We start from the raw sequence: 20,622 nt of genomic DNA, 5'->3' as shown, positions 1-20,622 counted from the left end.
TAGTTTTATGGAAACGTCTTCTGTTTCTGGGTTCAGCCTCCTGTGCACGTTAGTTGTTGTTGGGTTTTGGGAAGCATGTTCTGACAGCAAGAGTCTAGAGACCCTAAAACTATGAGAAAAGACCGTCCTCTCCCTTTTTCTCCTGCTCTCTTTCACTAACTGTATGTGCAAACATGCCGTTTAGATTTGACCCCTCTTCTTATGTAAGAAGCAGGTTTATTGAACATGTGGCCTCCTTCAGCCCCTCAGCACAATTCCACTTAGTGAAAACGCTGTCTGTCCACCATCGTTCCCTCACTAACATTGGCTCCAGTGATATGAAACTGTCAAAGGTTTGATAAAAGCACGCTAGTCTTCATGGCCCAGCAAATTTAATTTATTTTAGATGAAAATATGACAGAAATGTTCGCACAACAGCTAGAAAACTGGAATTACTGGAGTTACCTGCTGTCTGTGACCTGACTTTAGGGTTGGATGTTCTAACTTGATGTTGTTTTGCTGTTTCTTTGGCTGGTTAGTGTGTTGAAGTTGGTGTTGGCATGTTGCACAGCTAATGTGGCTCCCCTTCGGGGACGGCAGAGCAGATGTGGGAGTTGGTGGGCGGTGCCTGCTCAGTGGTAGGGGAGCTGACCAATCAGAAAAACAGATGCAGCAGCTATGTCCAGTATAAATAATGTGTTATTTTGAACATTATGTGTTCTAGTAGGACTCCCCAGATAACTGTGTGAACCTGAAATTAAACCTTTAAATCTCAGGCTCCCTCCAATGTTGCTCTTGTAGTTATGTATAAAAAGAATAACCAAAGTAAAAGTAAAGAAAGAAAGACCATTTTAGCTTTTTGTGTGAATGCAGTCACTTTTTACGCTACCTGAAGCGACAGTCTTCACCTCTGGATTTCTTTGGATTTCCTTAATTTAACAGAATGTCAGTAATCCTCAAAGTGCAGCAAAGGCAGGTTTTTCTTCTGTCTTGTTGTTGGAATCAAACCATCAGTGTTATGGTGAGATTAGATCATTTTACAGGCATTGGTAATGCATGTTTTGCCTTGACCACTGATGTGAACTGAAGTTGCTCAGTGTCTGTAGGCAAACAGGCGGGGGTAACCCCAGCTGGAGCTAGTTTACACCATGTCCAGATATATGTGTGTGTGTGTGTGTGTGTGTGAGAGAGTGTGACTGTGTGTGTGTGTGTGCGAGTGTCCTGGCTGGGCGTCCAGCGCGGTCCTGGTAATGCTGAGACAGACGGTGAGCGGGTGGGTTTATTTTTGGGTCAGTGACAGTGTGTCAATGGCCGCAGATGCGTCGGAAAGGAAGGCTCTGAGATACAAGCAAACCCTGGTCAGTGTCCCTCTCTCGTTCCTCTTATTCCTCCTCTCTCTGTTCCTCCCTCCATCTGTCTGTGTCCAGCCGTCTGTCTGTACGCAGCCTGTCTCTGCCGCTTTTGTTTCTCTGTGTTGTGTGTCTGCACTTTCTCATGTCATTCTTGCATGACGCACCTGTATTGGCAGTGCAAACTACATGTGCATGGATGGGGCCTGCCTAACGTATTTTGTGTGTGTGTGTGTGTGTGTGTGTGTGCCTCTCAATGAGCTACATGCCATGTGTGCATGTGTGTATGTGTCTGTGTGTCGTGGACATGGTGAAGACCAATTAGCTGATGTATAACAACAGGGTCACGCACATGGTCACGCAACAGGTGCTTAGACGCTGTGCACCTCCTTCACCCCTGATCTTGGCACACACACACACACACACACACACACACACACACACACACACACACACACACACACACAGATATATACACATTTTGTCTCAGTCTTGCTGTTTCCTTCTTTCCCTACCGACCACCTGTTTGCTACCCTCTCTGCTTCTCTCTGTATGTGTGAAGGTGTGTGTGCAGTAAGTGTGTCCTCGCACATGCATCTGTGTCCGTCTACACAATGTGTGCATTCGTGTTTTTCCATGTGTGCTTTTGTGTTAATACCTCCGTGTGTGTGTGTGTGAGAGCTCGCACGGTCACTTGTGTGTGCTTAGTGCTTGTCCACGTGTGTTCCAAAGAGGGGAAACCTGATCATGCATTTGTAGTGGTGCTAATCTTCACCATTCATGTACTTACATGCATGTTTTGTGACAAGGCGGTGTGAAGGGTGCCTCAGAACATCTGGAGGATTTTCATCTCGGCTTTAGGACGTTCTGTTACAGAACCCTGAATGTTCTCAGGGTCAGTTGGGGATTTACATTGAGGCCAGAAAAATAGGAACACTTGTAGGTTGTTGTTGGTGAATACCTTGTTGTGAGAACACAGTTTGCATCACACAGGCTCATTTGATGCTGAAAGAGAGCTAAAGAGAGAGAAAATGCAAAACAGCAGCAGATCATCCAAATACAAAATAGCCTCGTAAAAGCAAGCAGGAAGTCAAATCTTCCTGCAGGCATTTTAATATATGGTTTTTGAATGGGAGTTTTTGTTTAATCCACAATAAACACTAATTTGGTCTCTGTTTTGTTTTTTTTTTTACATGGTAAATGACATACAATAATAGCACTCAGGACTCTTGGACTTGGACTCTCAAAAAAATATGAGACCATTTGCAATTTTTGAATTGTTTTGGTGCATAATGGGACTATTTTTGTATGTCTCATGAAACCATATAGCCCAGCGTGATAGCCTTGCCGTCTCTTATGCTCGAAACATTGTCAGGAAAGAATCATTTCAGAAATAGAAACACTGAATTTGTTGTGAATAATGACTCAGGTGGTGTATTCCAGTGAAGAGTCCTCGAAGAAAAATGAGTACGGCTGAGGGGCTTCTGTGGTGTTGATTGGATGGCATGTGAGGGTTTATGGTCATGGTGACTCACAGAATGTAGTGGTTGTTGAAACCCAAGTCATTTAACCTGTGCGTGTGTGTGTGTGTGTGTGTGAGAGAGAGAGCGCTGTTGAAGGCTACATGGGCCGTGGTAACCCCGATGTTTACGCCGTCACTCAGGGGAAAAGGGCTCTGAGTGGTTTTTTTTTAGTAGTTTTATCATAGTTCATGGTCCTCTGAGGATATTTGGCCCACAGACATGGCTTCATTTGAGATGTAAAAAAAACAAAACAATAAATAACTAAAAATGCAATAACTACAGGTAAATAATAGTTAAATGACAATAATAATAATAGTTTTATAATGATAATAATACCCTCCACCACTGTAATCTATAAAGACAGGGCACATTGCCAGGGAGTTGGCAGTCATGTGGAGAATGTATGGAGCTAAACCCTTCTCTATTTTAGAAGACCTTCAAATGCATTAGGTTTGACTTCAAATGACAGCTTATAACGGCATGCACTCACATTCAGCTGTAAACTTGAAGCCCTGTACGGAGGTATGTGGACATCAGAGAGCTGACAAGTGACGTCCAGTAGAGCTCATTCTCACAGAGTGATACGATCCACTTTGGTGGAAAAGCATCATCACCATATCACCATCACGGCATCATCAATACACATCTCTAAATATCTCTCAAAGCAGAGGGCATCCAGCTGGAGCCAGACCGTTGACATTCATTATAACTAAACCGTAGCCGGGCTTCCATCCAAATATCATCCCCAAAAAAATCAGCAAAAGGAAATATTATCATTCAGTTCCTTGAATATTGGGAGCTGGTTCATCGAGGTCACTGCTGGTGCTGACGCTCCTGTAGAGGAAGAGGCCACAACAGGACCGAGGGATTAAAAGAGCATCAGTTTAAAACAGTTTAAAACAAAATAGAAAACATGATGGTTTTGTGTTTTTCATGTGTTAATCTGAAGAATGTAGATTCTCCTCATGGCTCCACAGAGATCTGATCTGCTGGAGTTTTTAATCTGTTCAGTGAAGCAGAAGCCTAGATTTTAAAAACAGAAGAAGGCAATGTGTGATTTCACCAAATGATGTCCTTATTTCTTTGGCGCCCTCCAAAATGTGTCTCTGTGACTGAGCACCGAACTCACGTATTGAATGGTTGATGTATGATGCATTATCTGTTTGATCTGATTTAAATCTATGTTTTTCTTTTTATTCTTGTCTGACTGTTTGAACGCTTCCCTGTTGTTGTAAAAACTAGCATGAATCAAATCGAACTAGCTCTACTTCAGACTGCAGAAACATCCATGAACGAGGCACACATTGGTCCACTGCACTGAGCCTGACCCTCCACCAGGTAGACTGTGTGTGTGAGCTGTGTCGTATCTACTTCAGAGACTAGAACTGTGAATTTGTAGTCGCTCAGCTGGAGAACTGGGAAACTTTGCTGTTTGGAGTAGTTTTATCAGTCCGTACTTCCTCTTCCATACGTCCTTGAGCGACTGAAAGACAACTGGAAGGACAAGAGAGAAAGACGTAGGAGAAACTGAGGAATATGATGAGGCACTGAAAGGTGCACTGATGGTGAGAGAGAGCGAGAGAGGTGTGGGAAGTGTAATGAGGAATATTGGATCACACCGGTACTAAATTTAGCCCAGAGTAGTGTTTCACCGGCAGAGAGAGAGAGAGAGAGAGAGAGAGACGGGGAGAGGAAGGAAGGCAAGTAGGGGGCAACGAAGGAAGGAGGTAAAGGAGTACAAGTGATTAGTGCAGAGTAGAGTTTCACTGGTCAAGAGGGAAAACAGGAAGGAGAGGTGGAACGAGGTAATGGAGGGAGAGAGTGGGAAGGATGGATCTCTTACAACATAACATACTGTCCTCTGTGGTGGCCATGTTGGAGGTCTTCCTGTCCGGGGCTGCATAGTGGTGAACAGCTGATTGCATTTCCAAACATACAACAAGGGCGTCTCAGACAAATCTGACAGACGTGTTCAGTCTGTGATTTTTGGAGAAATGATTATGTCGCCACCTCCATCATAGCAGTGCCCACAATAACAATACTGTCCGGTCAGCTGGTAAACAGATCTGGTTTCGTTCAGGCTGATATTTCTATCTCGTGTTTTGTGTCGGACTTTTACATCCAAACGAACGTCTGTTACATTTAAGCTAATTCACACGGGGCTGATTAAGCCAGTAATTCTCTATATAGCAGAGTTTTTAAATCTGGTTTCTATGACAACACTTTTGCACTGGCGGGATTGTTTTCATGCCGTGTTTTCTTTTACATTTTATGTCTTTATAGTTTTATGTATTACTTTTTTTAGATCTAGCTTAGATTAGCCTCACTGTGGCGTTTATTGCTATAGTGGAAAAGAAGAAGCGTCCAAGATGTTCCAGATTAAAAAAAAGGAAGAAAGAAACTTGATGTGGACTGTTGTGTAATTACTCTGACAGCCAGAAGGGGGAAATAAAAGTTCCACAAAAGCTGTTTCTGAATATGACAAACCTCAAAATTAGTACAATGTTGAATTAACCTCAGAGTTCAGTCTTGAAAAAGCAGAGTTTGTATTATTTTCTCACATATTTTACAGATCTTACGATCAGATCACAGATTGTTTAGCGTGTTACCGTAAAGATCCTTTATTTTTATATATGTTTGTGACACCAAGAAGGACAAATCTGTGTGAACTAAACATTTCTATAGAAGAGTCAGTGTGGCCTGGTTAATCAGAGTATGGTGTTGACTCTGTGCCGTGTACCTGTCTGGCTTTACACCACGGTAAGATGATAGTTGCCCCCTTTATAGTGTATTTGTGTGTAACGCCCCTGCAGACAGGAGCTGTCAGGAGATGTCAGGATTAATCTGTGGTGAGAAAATCCTCCCTCTTATGCATGAAGCGGCTTTTTTGTTTTGATTTGTGTTCTATAAAAACAAGTATACTGCTGTTTAGATCAGCACAATATGTTGTGTGTTACATTTAACAGTGAACGCATGAACAGCAAATAACAAATGAAGACATCGCAGCTATTGTTTGAGTGTGTGTTGGCATTCTGTTACAGCACATTGTGTATTATGCTGCTCAAGTTTCACTGTGATCACACAGCACCGCCAGCACCTGATGTACGTACATATATATATATATATATATATGTGTGTGTGTGTGTGTGTGTGTCTAAATCCACCCACCCATCAATCTGTCTGTCCATGAACCTGCTAAATTAGAAGCTGTTGAAAGGTTACGGCACGGACGGCCAAAGTGTTCGCACCGGACACAACTTATCAGCTTGTCACTGATATTCCTGGACTCCTATTGTCTGCTGTTGATGCACCAAGCATATATGTCAGCCCTGGTCAAATATGTGTGGTGCATGAAATAATGATCAATAAATATTTTCTGAGTAATTGGGATTCTGAGTTGTGGAAACGATAGTTTTTACACATAATTTGAATCTGTATTTTTATTGGCACTGGCAGCCAACTCATTAACTTTTACTTTTGAGTTTAAAACTTTGGTGATCTGATGTTCATGTTAGGGTATCATGTTAGTTAATAATTTGGATAATTTGCATGAATTGAACTGCATCAGTTTCACAGTAAAACAAATTTAAAACAAGAATACTGGTTATCGATAAGAAAAAACTGGTCAAACTAAGTACTAAATACTCTATACTTGTGTCTTGTCTTCTATCTTTATATGTTTTTCCAAACTAAACAACAGATCCTGCACAGCAGACACCAGTAGCAGCGCTGGGCAGGTCCCAGGTGTGATTATACAGTAATAATGAAGAAAACCCAGCGTTCACCTGAGCACCTAGAAAGGACTTTCTTCACTTTTGTCATACCTGCTTAATGCAATTTGACTGGAAGAGACAGTTGAGAGGATATTTAAAGGTTATGTGAGAGGTGTTTGAGATACTTTTGTTGTTTTATTGACGAAAAGGATGAAACAAACACAAGAGGGCATCTCCTACTGGCAGAGATATTTGTGCTGGTGAGAGAGGGAGACACAGAGATGAGAATTAATCTCTTCCCCTGATGTCCAGGGCAGTTTTCATGGAGTCTGCCCAGACGTGATAAATCTAGAGGCAGAGCCCATGTTTCCGCTTCCATTTGAGCTGTTTGGGTCAACACGTGGTCCTGACTATTTTTAAAATGGACTCTTCTCTTTAGGGGTGCCAAGAGGGGAGTACTATCACACTCCACAGTGTCACTTGCTCAGGAACTACCTGTTACTGTTCATGCCTGATGAATGAGTGCTGGATATTCATATGATTTGTTCTCTCCTGTACTGAGTGATTTATTTTCCTGACAGCTCTATGGGGAGTACCAAGAGAACCAAGGAGGCTCCAGTAGACGGGAGGCCACGCGCCTGCTGACAGAGAGACAGATCAAGAAACATGGCAACCATCCCCGCAGCCATGGAAGGACACGACACGGCCGCCGTGGCCATGGTCACAATGGATACCACGGCCGACACGGACATCAGTACGGCTACCACAGCAGACAAAGGAACAGGCCTCAGTACAACATGGAGGCAGAGGCTGCTGAGGAGCACGCAGCCGAACCCGACCTTACGTCCTCAATGAAAAAGAAACGCTCCTACTCCAAGTGTCGAGGTGAGCGACCCTGAGGGAAGACAGGAAAGTGAGTAAATAAATATTTCTCCTTTTTTGTGACTGTCTGGGGTTTGTGGTTTTTGTCAGACTGCATAGCAAGGGTGCAGCGGTTTCTTGTGACCAGGCTGGGAGAGGACTGGATCTTCCTCGTTCTGCTGGGCATCACAATGGCGCTGGTCAGCTGGACAATGGACTATGCCAGCGCAAAGAGCCTGCAAGGTAGGACTACAGAACCCACAATGCATTGCAGAAGCCATTAAAGTAAAGGAAAAGGGGCATGCAAAGTCAGGTGTTGTGCATCTTTCTCTTCTCCTTTATGATTGTTTCATTTCTCCTGTTTGTCTTCCTCCGTCATTCCACTCTCTTCTCTCTCTGTCGTTCTTTCTCTCTCCCTTCCTCAGCTTATAAATGGATTCACGGGGAGCTGAGGGGAAACATCCCCCTGCAGTATCTGGCCTGGGTTTCATATCCCCTGATGTTCATCCTGTTCTCCTCCCTCTTCTGTCACCTGGTCGCTCCTCAAGCCATCGGTCTGTACCCCCTTCCTCCTCATGCCTATGCTCTCACCTGTCTTAAGTCTCTGGTAGAGATATTGCTTGTAAGTGTAATTTAAGATCAATCACAGGTCCTTTCAGAGACAGGGCGTTCCCATTGGCTGTTCTAGAAGACGCACATGTACAAGCATCTGCGTCTGTAGGACAGCCAGGGGGAGAGGAGAGCTGCATTTTTCAAATACTCTTGTTTGTTTTTTAAAAGAATGCTATTCAAGACAGCCAAGCACTCTTGCAACACTCAGGAAGTCAGAAAATTATAAATTAGGTTGGCATTGCCTCGTCACAGGAGGCTGGGAGTCTACAGGTTTTCACTTCAACCATTAACCATCCATTCAACAAAAATAAAGTCATTGATATCTTCATCTCGGCTAATCAGTGATCAGATGTTGGAACATTTGATTTGAGTGAAACCCTGTTGAGTCCTCCAGGGGACATGATTACTTACCTCAGCCTCACAAGAATCCACAACAGTATTTTTCACATCACCTCATTCCTTTTTCATACCTAACTTCTCTGGGTAACCCACACTACAGAATGAATTAAGGATGCAGAGATAAGCTCATAGGAGAAATGAACAACCAAGGTTAGTTTTTCAGCACATTTTTATTTTATTCTCTTCAAAACACTTCTCAAAGACATCAATCTTGTTTTGATGAGATTGGAGTGTGTGTTGTGGTGAGGGGGTTAGATATGAGACAGTTCTGTAATCCTGAGGTGGGAGAGCAGAGACGGGTTAATTGCTCCAATTAGAGGCTAATGAAGAAAAAGAAGATTAGAGATTTCAAAGTCCCCAATTCAGGAAGAAGATCCAATAATATGACTCTCCAGGTAATGAGCAGTTCAGCCGAAGGGTAAAACAGAACAATCAAACCCACTTTTGGTGTTCGCTGGCAGCGGTCGTCCCAGAGTTCACTGCAGTGTCACTGATTCTTCACTCCACTAAAAGCTTGCTATGACCTGCTCCACTTGTATCCCTGCTACAACCTCAAAACTATTTTTCTCCGGAGCTTAGACATTTATGGAAGTGCTTTAAATTGGGTTGTGTGTCTGTGTTCGGCTTTTTGCATGGCTGCTGGAGTCAAAAGGAATTTTCCTTCAAATGTCTGTAATTCAAACCTCTTTGTCCTCCTTTCCTTCCTGGATCAACCACCGGCTCTCAGGTTCTGGCATCCCAGAGTTGAAGACCATCCTGAGAGGTGTGGTGCTGAAGGAATATTTAACTCTCAAGGCCTTTGTTGCTAAAGTCATCGGTCTGACGGCAGCCCTGGGCAGCGGGATGCCTGTAGGCAAAGAGGTGGGTGAAAACTGGGCTATGCCTCTACCGTCGTTCGCCTGGTCTGATCATTGAAACAGCATCTGTGGTGGGATTTCTGCTCTCATCCTGCATACACTGCTTTCACTTTCCATTGTGCTCATCTCCTCCACTCAGGGCCCATTTGTTCACATCGCCAGTATCTGTGCTGCTGTTCTCAGCAGATTCATGTCCTTCTTTTCAGGAGTTTATCAGGTAAGCTGATGTCAGGAAACATTTTCATTTACATTCAGCTCTAAGTGTGGTTATAAGAAATGTATACTGCATGAGACTTTCCTCATCTATGTGTTGTTTTTGTATTGTTTCACTCCTGTCGGCTCGTCGTCCTCTCTGGATCAGTAGAATCCATACTGTTACACAGACATCCTGACAGTGGGCTGTGCTGTTGGGGTGGGCTGCTGCTTTGGTACTCCACTTGGAGGTACACAGCTTTTTCCCTCTCATGTGAGATAGCATGTGTTACGTTAGATGTTTATGTCACCAATTTAACTCACATTTGGTTTTAGGAAAGTCACTTTCATTTGACATTTGTGTGCACGGGAAGCTAAAATTGGGGGTTCTGTAGAAGATGTTATAAAAGTGGCTTGGAATTTGAAAAATGTATGAATTGTGCCACTTTACAGGAAATATCAGGTTGTTTGCATGCAACTTTCTTTAGGTCTAGACTAGTGCATTGGTTTCAGTTTGTCCCTTTTTCCTCCCCCACCAGGTGTGCTCTTCAGCATAGAGGTGACCTCTACATATTTTGCTGTGAGAAACTACTGGAGAGGATACTTTGCAGCTACATTTAGTGCCTTCATATTCAGAGTGCTATCCGTGTTCAACAAAGATGCAGGTATGGACTGGAGAAAAGGTATTTCTCAGTACCTAGAAATATTGTATTTGTGTGTGTGTGAGGTCACTTTATCTCTATCAAACATGCATCAAAGGGCGCTGTCACTTCAGTAACGATCACCAAGAGAAGCATCACAACTTTTTAGTAACACTGAGTTGATGTTTGCACTGTAGGCACAAGCATTCACCACTAGATGGTGTCCTCCTCCACCGTGTACAGTAGCAGCAGAGTACTAAAGGTTACTGCAGTGTCTTACATGAGTATTAAATTGATTTCTAGACAAACCAAAACATGTCTCTTCTCATTTCCCACGACCTTAAAATACAGGGATGGTATAATGTTTTTTTACCTGGTTTTAAAAGAAAAACCCTCAGCAGCTCCTGTAAGATAAAGAAAATCACTTTTTGTTATCCACCTAAATCCTTGACTTACAAAGATCCCCAACATGTATCCTTTATTTAGATCATTACAAACTGTTATATATTAATTTCACCCCTTTGCCTTTTCTTCATCCTCCAGTAACCATCACTGCTCTGTTCAGGACAAACTTTCGCATGGATTTCCCTTTTGACCTGCAGGAACTGCCAGCATTCGCCATCATTGGGTGAGTAACTGAAAAACTGAGACAAAACACATTTGGCAGTGTTTTTGTGTGTGTGTGGGGGCATGTATGCACGGTGTGTGTCCAAACATCTTAATGGACAAGATGGAAAAATGTTAGTAAGTCAAACTTTATGTAAATGAGGCATTTGAAACCTGGAGAATCCAATTATTGGCTCACAATTTACCTCATGGGTGGAAAGAGAGAACACAGGTGGCCGTCTTCATGAGGTAATGCTATTTAACACCCGTGTCATTTCTCATTTATGTTTTGGTAAACAATATGTGTGTACCACAACAGATGTGTTCTCAGTTTTAAGAAAATGTCTGCCACATATATGTGATTAGTAGTGCACTACAGGGGTGCTACACATGAATAGATGACTCACCCTGGCTTATGTGAAGTTTATTTGTTTGTACAGGATCTCCTGTGGGTTCCTAGGGGCGTTCTTCGTCTATCTCAACAGACAGGTGGTGCTGTTCATGAGACGGCCCAACGCCATGACCCGCTTTCTGACCAAATAGTGAGTCTCTGCAGGGTTGATATTTTAAATATTTCCTGCTGAAACCTTAAAGGACAACTTTGGTATTTTTAAACCTGGGCAATATTTTTACATGTTATGGGTTCAAAATGACTGATGTGTACAAAAAGCTTTGGAGCTGGTCCAATAGTTATATCCTAATCAACCACACCAGTTACCACATGCATTAAAAGTGGTTGTTTTTGCCACTGACAGGCTCAGATTATTATTCTAACTGTCACAGGCAGGAACCATACAGAGGTGGACCTGTAAGATCCTTTTTGTTTAAACAGAAACAGCTGTTGTATCGCTGCTTTTAAAGCCACCAGACTCCTCTGACAATAACAGTCATTTTACCATGCACACCACGGGAGTTGCTGGTCTACTGCTGCATCAATCTGTTAGTTTTATTGTGTACTACACAAGTATTATGGATCCAAACTTACCCTTTAAAATGCCAAACACAAGAACATAAACCAACCGCTCAAGGCAGCGGTAGACCAGCAACTCATGTGTTGTGTGAGGTGAAATTGCTGTATTTGTCTATGGAGTCTGGTGGCTGTGAAGAGACTGATGTAATTGTTTCTGGTTAAACAAAAATGGTCTTTGAGGAATATTCCAGTTCATACAACACATGCTAAATGATGCTAAATCAAAATAATGAATATTGTGCTTCCTGCTCTAATTTTAAGTTCGTACTGAGAGATAATTACTGACTTTTGCTGCATTAACACAGATTCTTCTCGTTTTCCCTCCCAGCCGACTGGTCTTTCCTGCTGTGGTAACACTGGTCATCGCTACCCTGACCTTCCCACCCGGGTTTGGACAGTTCATGGCAGGAGAGGTCAGAGTTCACACTCACTCAGAAAGAGATACCAGCGCATGTACATCTGTGTGTATCTGCATGAAGTGCTGACAGCTACAGAGAGCTGAGGAGTGTGGTAATTGATTTAGAGGTTGGAAAACATCATGTCACACAGATATTTCTGTAAAATACACCTGCCTCATAACATGAGACAGACCATGGTTGTGGTGTCCAGTATCCCTCTATGGGCCATGATTTGTCATAACCAGGAAGCAAAATCCAAACAGCAGGATTCGAACATTCAGCAGCCTCACCAACAATCTCTTAGATGTTTAGTGTCTTTGGATTCCTTTGGTAGAAAGCATCCTCACAGACCAGTACACTTGATGAATACAATCCTGCTGTGTTGCCTTCACTGATGCTACATCACAGGATTTTTGTGTATTGAAGTTCAAAATTTTCATACTGTGACCTCTTGGTGCCACAGGGAGCCACCGACAGGAACGTTTGCCTCGTGCGCCTTTGAGGGACAACAAACTTTGATCTGGCAACAGTATTAGTGTGCCAGGATGTGCTCACTCAAGTGTGTAAGATGCTCAAAAGAAGCTTGTATTGTTCAAGTCTGCAGATTTCTGCACTGTTTGCCCAAAACCACAGTGTTTTGCAAAGTGGGGCGTCCTAATGTTTTTATTAATTGGGATTAACATCTAGGATATGAGCCTTAAGCTCTGTTGCTTCGACGTCAACCGAACAATGAATATTCTGAACACCATCAGCATATTATGTGTTATACTCATTTTCAGGTTCATACTTGTATTTGGGTTCCTACTAGCATATGTTCAATCGTTGTAAAGCTAAAAAAAAAACCATAATTCTTCTCAAACTGAGCATAATCATAATTCTCAAACTGCTTCACACCGTTTCAGCGCCTGCCTCCTTAACACCCCCCTCCTGGGATCAGCTCTGACATCTCCGAAGGGGAGCCACCTTAGCTGTGAAACATGCTAACATGCTAAGATTAAGACACCAATGACTAGTGCATGTTATGTTTCAAACAGGGGCCAAATCTAATCGGTGTTTTCACACACACTTACTGAAAGATGGAGCAGAAGAAAAGGAGAGAGGATTGTTTTCTCTAGACACACAAGGGACACATTTATGTTGACATTACATTAAAAAGTGCATTTGGCATAACATGTCCTCTTTAATGCATATCTGTGATGTCAGTGTGCATTTTTCCACATGAGTGGAAGCTACATGCTGCATGTACAAAAGGGTGTTTTAAGGTGAAAGCTCAGACGGCGACGAGCTAATCATGTGTTTCACAGATGCTCAGAATAGACCATGTGTGAATCAGGTGTGAACCAGGTGTGTGCTATATGTTGTTGTACAGCAAATGCATGCGTGTCCATCTGTGTGCATATGGCAGTCAGCAACACTTTCACATGTTTTTGTTTTTTTTTTTCTGTCAGTGCCCTCGGTGCCTGTCTTTCACACTCATTGTAGAAATGTCTCACACCTTTTATAACAATCTGAGTGTCGTTTTAACACAGCAGGGGAAATCATTTCACTTTACAAAATAAATCTGTATTTGACATTTGACTCCCCACCAAAAAAAAAAAAAAAAAGAAAGCGTTCTTATATCTTTTGGAGAATTAAATCCTCCCAATCCAGCTTGGTAGCACAGTGCAGTGACAGAAGAAGCAGCACAGCGAGAGGAGATTAAATGCTACATGGGTTGTGAACCAGACGTGAACCCACAATTTAAAAAAAAAAAAAAAAAAAAAAGGCTGAGGAAAGCCCATTATTACATCCAGCCTCACTTAGGGCCAACAGCAGCTCTTTCACAAGCACACCGAACGATGAATTTCAGGGCCACAATTCAACCCCGACTCAAGTAGGAAGAACAAAAGTAGAAAAATCGAAATGACATTCGTGTTGTTTTTCCCCCCTCGGCGGCGTTATGCAGATGCGGTAGGCGCTGTGATTTGTGCCTGTGAGCAAATTCAGAGGCATCTATGCAAATGTGGAGCAAAATGGTTGAAGGGAATTAGTCATTCATGAGTCATCTAAGGAGAATGAGTCATTGGACACGACCACCCGTTCTCGTCTGCTTCCAGCTTTCTGGATGACTTCCTGCCTGTTTATCTCACTTGACTTTCTTCCTCCCTTCACTTTTTTTGTCTCCCCTTTTCTGCCCTTACTCGCTTTCTCTTCAACCCCCCATTATCTCCTCCTTCTCTTACCTTATTTATCCTTTTCTACCATCTATTCATTGCCCTACACTTCCTCTCTCATCTCTCTCTTCTTCCTGTCTATCCCCATCCTTTTCTTGTCTCCAGTTTCCTTTACACACCCCCACATTTTTCCTGTTAACTTCCTCTCTCTTTATCTCTCTTCTAATGTTCCCTTTACTTTTCTCCCAGTTCACCTCTTTCCCTTTTCTTCTCCTCTCTCCTTACTTTTCTCACCTTCCTTTTTCTTCCCCCTCCCGTTTGCCCTCTCTGTCATTCTCTCTTCGATTCCTTTCACTCTTTTTTTTTTTTCTGCCCTTGTTCCCTTTTTGCCCACCCCACTCACACCCTGACTGTCTCTTCATACTCCCTTCCCTCACCCACCCTTCCCTCTGCTTTTCCTCCCCTTTCCTCCCCCTCTCCAGCTGATGCCCAGAGAGTGTATCAACTCCCTGTTTGACAACTTCACATGGACAAAGATTTCGGGATCTCCTCCTCCGGTCGGTCTAGGCCGCTCCATCGCCTGGCTGCACCCTGATGTCAGCGTCTTCATCATCCTGCTTCTCTTCTTCCTCATGAAGGTCTGTGGCTGCTGGGGAGTGAGTGAGTGAGTGTGTGTGTGTGTGTGTGTGTGTGTGTGTGTGTGGCTCCACCTCAGGAGCAAGCTCAGACGTCAGCATTTTCGTCATCCTCCTCTTCATTAGGAGCATTTATTGCAGGTCACTCATGTTGAGTGTTGGTGTGTTTATGTGTGTGTGTGTGTGTGTGTGTGTGTGTGTGTATCTTTGTCTTCCTCCTTTTCTTGCTATCCAAGGTCAACAGTGCTGGATAGTTGCCAGCAGTTCTAGCAGTCTTATGTTTTCTCAAAAGCAACACACACACACACCCTGGGGAGTTACAATTCTTGCTACCTCCCTTGTTATTATCATTGACATGTACACAAATCTGCTCTAGAGGCTGGTTTTACTGTGAATCAGCAAAAAGTTGATGAAGTTGTCAAAAAAAAAAAAGAAAAAATGGCACAGCGTTCAGACAGGTGGAGAAATGATGCATGAACAGCCCTTAGAAACTTTGATAACAAAATCATAATAACAGGGCGGCTACACATACTCATAAGAAGAGGACGTAGCCAACATGACGTCATGATCTTGGTTATTTGGAGCCAGATTTGACTCCTTTGGTTGGTTAGTCACAGCATAGTCCCGCCCTAAAGCATTCCCTGCTTTAGCGTCTATTTTCCTCCAAATGGGACCAACATTTACTAAATGAACATCCTGCTGTGTTGAAGAAGACTGTGAACCAGCAACTGAGACGATAAATTCATCAGGATAATATTCATTGAGGTAATAAATTAAGTGAGAAATCGTCATTTTCTCGTAGACTTCTATTCATTCAGATGTCTTTCTGCAACCAGCAGAGTCGCCTCCTCCTCCTCCTCCTCCTCTTCAGCATTGGCTTCACTTGTCAGACATGGAATCTATATCAGCTTCTTTTATACAGTCTATGCATGGACCAAGGTGAATGCAAGTTAGCAGTATGCATCATCTTATGTGTGTGAATGTTTGAAGCAGCGTCAGACAACTAACAGAAGTTCAGACAGACCAAGCAGTGTGTTTGTAGCAGCAGGAACAGTTTACACAATCAGACAATTAGCAGCTACACAGACGACTAGTTTCTGTAAAGTAAAGCTCACTGGAAAGGACTGTTGTGTAAAACTGGTTGGAAGATGATATAAAGATGCATAACCTGACAGCCGTCTGGTGGGTTTGTACACAGACTGCTGTCTAATGGGAATCTTAAGGTCTTTTGCAGGCACTGCATGATCATGTAATGTCCAAGGCCATTTTTTAAGACCTCACCCAAGTGCAGCAGTAACTGCTCCTGCCCATACAAATTAATGTGTGCCTTCATTATCAGCCAGACAATGTCAGAGCAGAGGACTTCAGGAACTTGATGGTGGTCAGACTGGATCTGAGTACAGCTGAGAATAATTACACCCAATCCAAAAATCTGATCAAACACAGAGAGAGCAGCAACATGATTCACCATCAGATAATGAGCGGCCACATTCAGAAATAAGGAGAAGCGCATATCATTTTTCTTCGTCTGCCTCAAACAAATATTATTTTCCTGTGATGATTATAACATATGAGTTTGCTTGAGTCCTCTCAGGAAACTTGCTGGGATGAAGTGGGGTCCCCACCAGACCTGAATGAATATCATGAAGTCTTTATTATTAGGAACCAACTGGACCGGTGAACATCTGAGTCTCTCCACAGCCCCATTCAATATATCTAACCATCGCTGAGCTATTTCACATCTAATATCCCACTGCAAACACTGAGGAGGAAGACCGAGGCTGTTCCGAAACATTAACATAATCATTTCCCTTATTGCATATCTACTTAAACTGTACTTAACATACTTGAGTGATCCTCCACCATATTGAAGCGAGAGTCCAGCACTGTTTCTGACAGTAAAACAGTTTGTGTAATACTGACCCACTCAGAAATAACAGTTTTAGCACCAAGCTAACAAAAATCAAAGCTGTTTTTGAGGCGAAGGGTAGCCCTCACACTGTTACACATACTTTTTAGCATTTCATAATACCGGGATTTCATTCCATCCCCAGCATTGTTCTTTGTTTAGAAATGGTGTGACCAGAGCTTCAGAGTTTAAGTGTTTCATTTGTGAAAAACAAAGACAAAGTCTGGTCTCTAAATACTCTGAGTCCCGACCCGCCTACAGTCTGTTCGCTGCTGCAGAAAACGGCACCAAGCTGTTGCTGCCTCCTGTTTGGTGAAAATCTGCAGCCTCTCAAGGGCTCAAGCGGAGACGAGTGAGCGTGAGAAAGTGGGAAAGCAGATTACTTTCCTAATTAAATACAAAACCAAACTTTTCAGTCTTGCATGGAAGTCAGATGGCACTAAGTTCTTTTCATGCCAGTATTTGTTCTGCAGTCTTTCTCAGTATCTGACCAACAGGCAAGTTGGAGGTGAAGTTTCAATTCCTCTGCTCAAAACGTAGAGAAAGATATTTTACAGTGGTAACGTCAAAGATTAGAAAATGGTCTGTCTGTGCTAAAGTTATCATCATTTCCTCCTTTGACCTGTCAAAACCCATTAGCCTTTTTAGAGTCTCAGCCTCAGTCTGTTTCTCTGTACAATAAAGTCAATTTAGGCAGAAATGCCACATAAATAATCCAATCAGCAGCACATTAAAGCCTGTCACTCAGTGTCATACACTGTGTTGGTTTAGTCATGGTGTTTCTCAGCTGAGCAGTGCGGCTCCCTGCAGTGAAAACTTAATTCAACCAAAACTGAGAGCAGCTGGCTGGTAAAACTCCCTCACACACACACACACACACACACATTCTCACTGTGTGTTCTTCTGTTTTCTGTCGCCTTCTGCTGCTGTCAGCCTTTCTCTAATACGTTCTCAAACACACTCCTGGTCGTCCCCTCTCCCCAGTGTATGCTTCTCTCTGCCTCTGGTTCCCTGTCTCCCTTTTACACATGATTAGACCTTCTCTCTTTGTTTGTCTGTATTTCTGTCCACCTGAAAAACAAACTGGGGTGCAGACCAACCCTAACTAAACCCTAACCGAACCCACCTGAGCGAGGTGTTCTGAGACCACTTGTAGTCCAGCTGTGATCTATCTGTCTGGTCTATGTGCAGTCAGAAAGTAGACTACTGTAATCTGGAGGAAAACTTGTGTGCACATTTCATGATAACAGCATGAGTGACAGTCATGACACTCATTGATGCATCAGCAGGGTATTTATTATTATTCTATTCTCTATTATTTTAAAGAATAATGTTACGCAGGGCTAATTTTACTTGATCTAAGTAGCTGCATCTGGCTGTATTTTGATCTAGACTTTTCCTGCAAATGGCAAAACTAGGGCAAACATTGTTTCCTTGCAGGGGATGTGGCGTTAGGTTTTGCCTCAAAGCATAGACTGTAAGAAAGAATTAGTGTAGCCACAGTGATGTCAACCATCAGTTTATGGACTGCCATTTTGAAGCCCTGCATTTTCAGAGTCACCATCTTGTTTTAACGATTGTTTCCATCTTGATCTGAAGCAAGAAGTGATACATGAGTTTATTCCTCTGCCTCTGATTGGTCAGTCACAGGGTAGTCCCGCCCTAAAGCATAGCCTGCTTTATATCCTATTTTACTCTAAATGGGACCATTATTTACCAAATGAGCATCATTCTCTATTAAAGAAGGCTTGAAACTTGTGACTGAGACCATAAACTCATTAGGAAAGTGTTTACTCAGGTGATAAAACGAGTCAGAAGTAGCGTCGACTTGCACACAATCAGACCTCAGTCAGTGGAGTCGCCCCCTGCAGGCAATTAGAAAGGATGCAGGTTTAAGGCGCCTCAATATTGGCTTCACTTTTCAAACCTGGAAGCTACATCACTGCTTCTTTTCGCTGTTGATTCTCTCATGCCTCCAAGGTAACAGAAGGAAACTAAAACAAAGCACTGCTTGGTACAAGGTCAGGTGAATTGTTGGAGAAAGTTGTAAGTAGCTTGTTTAAACAATGTTTGTTAACGAGCAGTGACAAACCCTGAACGAAGAGCGAGAATTATTCAAAGTGGTGTTCCAGTGGGTCTTCAGTGGGGCTCAACCCCAGGTTAGAATAAATTGACTAAATGTGAAATTCTATACAGTTTATTTTCTGTGGAAGTGGAAGTGTTACTTTAGTAGTTTTTTTTAATGTTGATATACTTTTAAACAAGACCCACAATCAGCTTGTTAATTGGATCGTTCTGCTGGAGTTCACGTCAGATTATAACAGTCTTTACTTTGATCTCTCTCTGTCTTTATCACACGAGTACAGACACACATATTTCCTCTCTTTATTTTCACTCCATCTCCAGATTGTTCTCTGCGAAACAGCAGGGTCGACGCTGTATCTCGGTCTTTCTGCTCTCAGGATTTGTGACACTGATGAAAGAGCGTGCCGGATGCCGATGTGTGCCCGCTTTGGCGCTTTGTGTGTGTTTCTGCATGATTGTGTTTGACTGTCAGGAGTAAAAGAGAGAAGAAGACCGTGCATGCGCTCTCTGTCATCAGGATAGCTGCCACCCAGTGAGCGACGTGCTAATGAGTTTTTATCTTGTACCACAGTAATTAAGTTCTCAAACGATGATGACAGCCGATGTGTAGAATCATAATCTGGACTGTTAAGATGGGAATGCAGTGTTTCTCACCAATCCCTTTAAATTAAAATGAGAAAACGCAGTATGTGAAGGGTAAAGGGAAGCTGATGAATCTCTCTTTGTCTCTGTGTCTCTCCCACTTACACAGTTACACACACACACACACACACACACAAAACCCAGAGCTTGTGTAAAGGTAATCATTATCTCTGATGAGCTCTCTGCAGCCAAGAACAAAGTGTGTTATTTAGCGAGCTATTTTTTACAAGTTACATCCTGGTGAATACAGACATTGTGTGGAGACAAACAGTGTACGTGACATTTGAGGGGTGAGTTTAGTTTTAATCATTTGCACATTTGATCTTTTCACCCACTCAGTCCTACGCAGCCACAGCCACAGCCACACATGTTTGTTCACGCCCAGGACAGCTACAGCACCATCCTCTGCAGCTTCACTGGAGCAGCTGTTGATTAAGTGCCTTGCTCAAGGACACCCAAGGGTGATTGGGTCCTCTACCCACCCACATATACACACATGCACACAAACTTACTAAATTCTCCCCTTCTGTCATTCAGCCAGCTGTCACTGGAAAAGAGTATTGTATTTTATTCCCACTCAAACGCAAAATCAGAGAGAACAAGAGCTCAGAGAGGCACAAGGACTTTACATTTCTTTTTTTTTTGCTTTGCAGCACAAGCGATCGAAGTGGTATTAGGATGGTAACCTGCAGCAACAAAGGAGACATAGAAAATGTAAACAGAAAAGAGAAATTGCTGCTGATCTGCTCGCTCCTGAAAGAGAAGCTGGGCTGAGGCTGAGTTGAGCGGCTTGATTGACTCTCAAACTGAGAATAGTGACATTAATAAAATGTTGCTGTGGGTAATGACTGAAAGAACGAGATCGTGAGTACAAGTGGCCAAAATGAGTGTCCTCTGCAGGGTGCCTGGGTCAGCCTGAGAGATGGGCCGAATGGCGTGAAGGAGCCAGTTTAGGTGGTTGGGGCATCTGGTCAGGATGCCTCCCGGGCACCTCCCCTTTGAGGAGATCCCAGGGCAGAAGCAGAACTCGCTAGAGGGATTATACATCCCATCTGGCCTGGGAACTACTGGGGATCCCCCAGGAGGAGGAGGAGGAGG

The 20,622-nt window shown here is 43.0% G+C and overlaps 1 protein-coding gene across 1 annotated transcript in view; it reads left to right on the top strand.

The window, feature by feature from the left end:
- Positions 1 to 1,214: 1,214 nt before the first annotated feature.
- Positions 1,215 to 20,622, top strand: part of LOC139215226 (chloride channel protein 1-like) — a 34,776-nt gene continuing 15,368 nt past the window's right edge. The window contains exons 1-12 of the mRNA XM_070846121.1: positions 1,215 to 1,337; positions 7,146 to 7,449; positions 7,537 to 7,668; positions 7,851 to 7,979; positions 9,164 to 9,297; positions 9,433 to 9,510; positions 9,658 to 9,736; positions 10,025 to 10,150; positions 10,670 to 10,754; positions 11,173 to 11,274; positions 12,031 to 12,115; positions 14,736 to 14,891. Coding sequence (XP_070702222.1) covers positions 1,230 to 1,337; positions 7,146 to 7,449; positions 7,537 to 7,668; positions 7,851 to 7,979; positions 9,164 to 9,297; positions 9,433 to 9,510; positions 9,658 to 9,736; positions 10,025 to 10,150; positions 10,670 to 10,754; positions 11,173 to 11,274; positions 12,031 to 12,115; positions 14,736 to 14,891 — 1,518 coding nt within the window. The 5' untranslated portion in view covers positions 1,215 to 1,229. The remainder of the gene's footprint in view (positions 1,338 to 7,145; positions 7,450 to 7,536; positions 7,669 to 7,850; positions 7,980 to 9,163; positions 9,298 to 9,432; positions 9,511 to 9,657; positions 9,737 to 10,024; positions 10,151 to 10,669; positions 10,755 to 11,172; positions 11,275 to 12,030; positions 12,116 to 14,735; positions 14,892 to 20,622) is intronic.

The sequence above is a fragment of the Pempheris klunzingeri genome, chromosome 16 (genome assembly GCF_042242105.1).
Source record: "Pempheris klunzingeri isolate RE-2024b chromosome 16, fPemKlu1.hap1, whole genome shotgun sequence".
Taxonomy (NCBI): Eukaryota; Metazoa; Chordata; class Actinopteri; order Acropomatiformes; family Pempheridae; genus Pempheris; species Pempheris klunzingeri.
The sequence above is the reverse complement of the archived record's forward strand: the minus strand, read 5'-3'. Positions and strand labels throughout refer to the sequence as shown.